Consider the following 4,778-nt stretch of genomic DNA (forward strand, 5'->3'; position numbering starts at 1 on the left):
GGGGCAGCACCGGTGCGGATCCTCCCGGCGAACGCCGGCGCACTCCATCCGAGCAGGTGGCGCACCAGGTTGAGCGCCCCCTCAGACTAGAAACGCTCGGGATGAACTAGCGAAGCCATGGCGACTATGACGACAGAAAGCAGAAGAGCGCGAATGCAAAGGGGCGCAGGGAGCTCGAGGGCGAAAGGGCACAACAGTTGGGAGTCCTAGTTCGGGCAATGCAAGGCCCTACTTCCAGCATAGGGGGATGAGACTTATATTACTCGCACGGGGGTGCCTGAAGTAGGGATTACAAGCACAACGGGAGAGGGGGGGTCCCCAAGTCCCTAGAACTGATTGAGACAAGTGCTAATACCAAAAGACTTGGAGGAAAACTACTGAGTGTTCGCTTGCCCTTGGAAGAACTACCACTACCCTATTTATACACTTAGAAGATGTAAGTTGTGAAGCCCAAGGCCGTTGTATTCCCAAGGAAGATGTCTTGGCATCCTACGAGTGACATGACGGTGTACTGCGTTGTTGACTTATGGTTGCTGATTTCCTGCTGAGAGCCGAGGCCGAGGCCGAGCGGTTGGTCGTACGCTCGAGCCCCCATGGGAGGGGTTGCCCATACCATAGTTGTTGTAAAAGGGCTTTGGTATGGGTAAAAGCATGCTTACGGGGTGCGTGAGCGTCCCTGGGGCGGGTGACGTTGTGATTCCTTTGCTACGATTATCGAGGTCGGAGCCCTGCTCGGGCGAGGCGGAAGTCTTCCTGAGGTGATGGCTGAGCGTTCCCTGACGTGGGCCACAGTTGGCGAAGTGGCCACCAACGAGATTCGCGGTGGGGCAGGTAGCCGAAGCCGAGCTCGAGCGAGGCGGAGACATCACCCGAGGCCGAGCTCAGCGTCGGGCGAGACGGAGATTGCGGCCGAGGGCGAGCCCAACGTCGGGCGAAGCGGAGATTTGCGCCCTAGGGCCGGTCTGCTTCTCCTGTCGTATTAGATGTCCCATCGGGGGATGGCAGGCGGTGTGCGTACACAGTGGCGGGAGCGTAATCATGCTGTTGCACATGGACATGATCGTTGTCTTGTAGTCACTGTGCTTCTGTGCCTCCACGTGGGGTAGGTGTGCGCATTAAATGCGAGTATCCCCTGCCGGCCTTCGGGTGCCTTTGTCCTATCTGCCTAGGATCGGCTCGGACGAAACAGATGGAGCGGTGGTAACTTTGGGCGAGGCGAAGATTTTCTTGAGGCGGGAGACCCTCGGGGAGGGGCCTCGTGCCTGTAGGGAAGACCACTGCGGTGAGCCTTAGGTTAGGAGGTGTCTCGGCTGTTTTTCTTCGGGGGTTATGTCCTAACCTTTTCTAAGTGTATTTTTTAGAGGGATAATCTGGGTACCCCTAATTATCACATCCGACAAATATGTACACCAGAGGCACGACCTTGGTCTAGCTTATTTGGGTATGTGTCCGGGCTCTGACCCCACGACCCATTAGGTTGAAGGGTAACGACCGATGAGGCGTTCCAAGTCTTGGGCTTACAGATAAAAACTAAACGATAATACGAATTTATTAAAGCTAATTAGTCAATGGTTTGTTCATGTGGTGCTACATTAAACATTTGCTAATTATAGATTAATTAGGATTATTTTTTTGTCTCGATGTTTATTTTTTGGTTGTGTAATTAGTTTTATATATAGACTATATTTAATACTCTAATATGCATTCAAATATCCGACGTGAACTTGTCTAGAAGAACCAGACACCCCCCTTAGGCTCATGCTGTCAAGCATGTGATGAACTAGAACGAACCAAACAGCAATTGTACAAGTACATTCGACAATGCGCCAGCCACAGCCAGTACATACAGCAATCCTTGTGTGAGAGCAACAACACGATCGATCGACGCGACTACTACAAGCTAGCCGTATTATCGTACGTACGTACACTTCTTACGTAATTACTAGCCGCTAATAACAACAGGACGATCCTGCAGCTGCTAATGGCATGCGTGCATGGTTGGTTCCATGACCACACCGTAGTCCGTACCTACGCGGCGGCGCACTCGACGTCGTCGTCACCGGCGGCGGCGAATTTGTCGTCGCCGACCCTGACGGTCTGCTTGTTGTACGAGCACTTGGTGGCGACGAGCGCGTAGAATGCCAGGTTGACTGCACCGATGCACGTCAGCAGCCAGTAGAAGAGGTCCAGCCTGCTGCGGTCGAGGTCCTTGGCGAACCATCCGGCGCGCCCGCCGCGGGAGCTGGCGCGGTCCGCCGCCGTGATCACCAGGCTGCTGAGGAAGCTTCCCGCGCCGATGACGCTGAGGTAGAGGCCGATGCCCAGGCTGCGCATGCCGTCGGGGACCTGCTCGTAGAAGTACTCCTGCAGGCCCACCACCGCGAACCCGTCCGCCACGCCCATCAGCGCGAACTGCGGCACCAGCCACAGCACCGACGGCGACGACCCCGACCCCGACCCCGCGGCGGCCGACGCCGCCAGCAGGCGCCGCCGCTCCACCGCCGCCGCGACGCCCATCCCGACGACCGCCAACGCCATGCCGATGCCCACGCGCCGAAGGATGCTGATCCCGCGCTCCCCTCCCGTGGCGCGCCGCAGGTACGGCACCAGCACCTTGTCGTAGGCCGCCACCGTGGCGATCATGGCGACCGCGGCAAGCGCGAAGACGGATGCCGGCGGGAGGTCGAAGTGAGGGCCCAGGCGCCGGTCCATCACGCTGGCCTGCTTGATGAAGAAGGTGGACACCTGCGCCACCTCCATGCCAAAGGGCAGCGTGCACACCCAGATGGGCACCATCGCCACCACCAGCTTCGTCTCCTCCACCTGCGTCACCGTCGCCAGCCGCCACGGCCCGCAGGCGCCCTCGTCGGCGCCGGGCTCCACTATGGCCGCCCTGTCGAGGAACCTGCACGTGCGCGTCAGCGTCAGCGTAAGGCAGGCGTCACGCTCAACCACCCACTACATATGTTTCCCTTTTGCTTCTTTTGCTTTCGGGAGATCTCTTCCAGATTTGCTCCTACGTCCATGAGGCAGGAGCTAGCAGCAAGGACGGATGAACTCGGATCGCAATTTGTTTCTTACCTCAGCTGGTAGGTGTGGCAAAGCAGCCTCTTTTTGCTACTCTGCGTCCGCGGCCTGACCTCGTACAGCTCGGCGGCGTCGGCCGGCAGCGGGAGCCGCCTCTTCCAGAAGGCGGCGACGAGGACCTGGAGCAGCGGCGTGAGCGGGCTGCTGCCCCCGGGCACCCTGTAGCGATAGGACCGGCGCCCAGCGAGGAAGACGGCGAGCGAGGCGGCCATGACGGCGGCGATCGCGACGGTGGCGGCGCCCCAGCCGACGCGGTCCTGCGCGTAGACTATGGCGGTGACGCCGAGCAGGACGCCCGAGCAGAGCGCGCAGTTCCACCAGTTGAAGAAGGACATCTTCTGCACGCGCTCCGCCGGGTGGGCCTCGTCGAACTGGTCCGCGCCGAAGCTCTCCAGCGCCGGCTTGTGGCCGCCCGTGCCGATGGACACCAGGTAGATGCCGGCGAAGAAGAGCGCCTCGTGCAGGCGCGGCGAGCGGGCGGGCCCCAGCCGCGGCGCCAGCTGCGCCGTCGCCAGCACCGTCAGACCCTGCGGGCATGCATTTGCATGTTAGCTCTGCTCAGCTGTGAGCTGTCGATCGGCTGTCGTACATACATCTCATGGCACAATGGCGTGTGGTGGTCAGTGGTCCTCACCAGCAGGTAGACGGCGGTGGAGACGACGACGGTGGAGAACCTGCCGAGGTAGCCGTCGGCGAGGAAGCCGCCGAGCAAGGGCATGAGCGTGGTGACGCTCACCCAGTAGTTGGCATTCTTGGCCGCCACCTTCATCTCCTCTTGCAGCACCTTGGTGAGGTAGATCATCAGGCTCGTGGCTATGCCGAAGTAGCTCAGCCTCTCGCTGAACTCGATCACTGCAACATGCATGCGTGCGGAAGGAGGAGGAAACAGTTACGGCCGGAACAACGACCGGTGGCGGTGGTCGGTACACATGCATGGATCTCAGACTAAAGGTAAAACCACTCACAGATGATGAACACTGCGGCCTTCCACGACCCGGTGGTGGCGCGGCAGGGAGTCCTCCCGCGGTGATCCACGGAGGAGTCGTGCACCCACGCCTCGTGGTCGTCATCGGCAACCTCGAACTCCAACCTCTTCTTCTCCATCTATCCCCCCAGCAACCAACTTCACAAACACTACGTGCGAGAGACGGCGGGCGAGGCTGAGAAGAGCTGGCTGCGGTCAGGTCTTTATATAGAGTCAGACAGGCGGCGGAGAGGAGGCGGCGCCAGGAGGTGGAGTGGAGCAAGGAAATGGGAAAGAGCCAAAGAGGTGGAAGAAAAGGCAAGCGTGTTTTTTTTTGGTGTCAAAACAGTTCTTTTATAATTAATCCCGTAGTTTGGTCTAGAGAATCCCGATTTCACAGCTCATTATCACTCTGTGTTAGTGGGTACACTATACTAAAGCTACAACTACGAGCAGGCTATTTTAACATGAAGGGTCAACCGTCAGTCAGAAGTGACCATAGAGCATTCTAAATCAGCGCATTCTTTATTCCTGAATGTTATCTCCTAGCTTAGCCCATATCTGGGGATCCGGGAGGAAAAGCAACTGTTTTGTGACAATTACTACCACGCACTGCGCGGGAATCCTACTTGTGGATGGAATTGCCGTTGGCACTGACATGCACACTTTGAATTTTTCTTCTAATTAATGGCTGTAACCATTAGAATAAACTAGCCTTTCAAACTTT

General features: G+C 57.9%; 1 protein-coding gene across 1 annotated transcript; it reads right to left on the bottom strand.

Annotated features, from left to right (window-relative positions):
- Positions 1-1,793: 1,793 nt before the first annotated feature.
- Positions 1,794-4,229, bottom strand: LOC100191709 (uncharacterized). Its single transcript, NM_001137138.2, has 4 exons — positions 4,053-4,229; positions 3,722-3,939; positions 3,082-3,614; positions 1,794-2,905 (listed from the first exon to the last, which is right to left on the bottom strand). The coding sequence occupies exons 1-4, from the start codon at positions 4,189-4,191 to the stop codon at positions 2,029-2,031; spliced, it is 1,767 nt and encodes a 588-aa protein (NP_001130610.2). The 5' UTR covers positions 4,192-4,229; the 3' UTR covers positions 1,794-2,028.
- Positions 4,230-4,778: the final 549 nt, after the last annotated feature.

Source organism: Zea mays, chromosome 1, assembly GCF_902167145.1.
Source record: "Zea mays cultivar B73 chromosome 1, Zm-B73-REFERENCE-NAM-5.0, whole genome shotgun sequence".
Classification (NCBI taxonomy): Eukaryota; Viridiplantae; Streptophyta; class Magnoliopsida; order Poales; family Poaceae; genus Zea; species Zea mays.

Bases quoted from the DNA above. Each gene is read 5' to 3' on its own strand.
- LOC100191709 (NM_001137138.2), bottom strand. From the start codon at position 4,191: ATGGAGAAGAAGAGGTTGGAGTTCGAGGTTGCCGATGACGACCACGAG. The intron at 3,940-4,052 runs GTGAGTGGTTTT...TGCATGTTGCAG, and splicing joins GGCCGCAGTGTTCATCATCT to TGATCGAGTTCAGCGAGAGG. The intron at 2,906-3,081 runs GTAAGAAACAAA...GCGCACGTGCAG, and splicing joins TGCCACACCTACCAGCTGAG to GTTCCTCGACAGGGCGGCCA.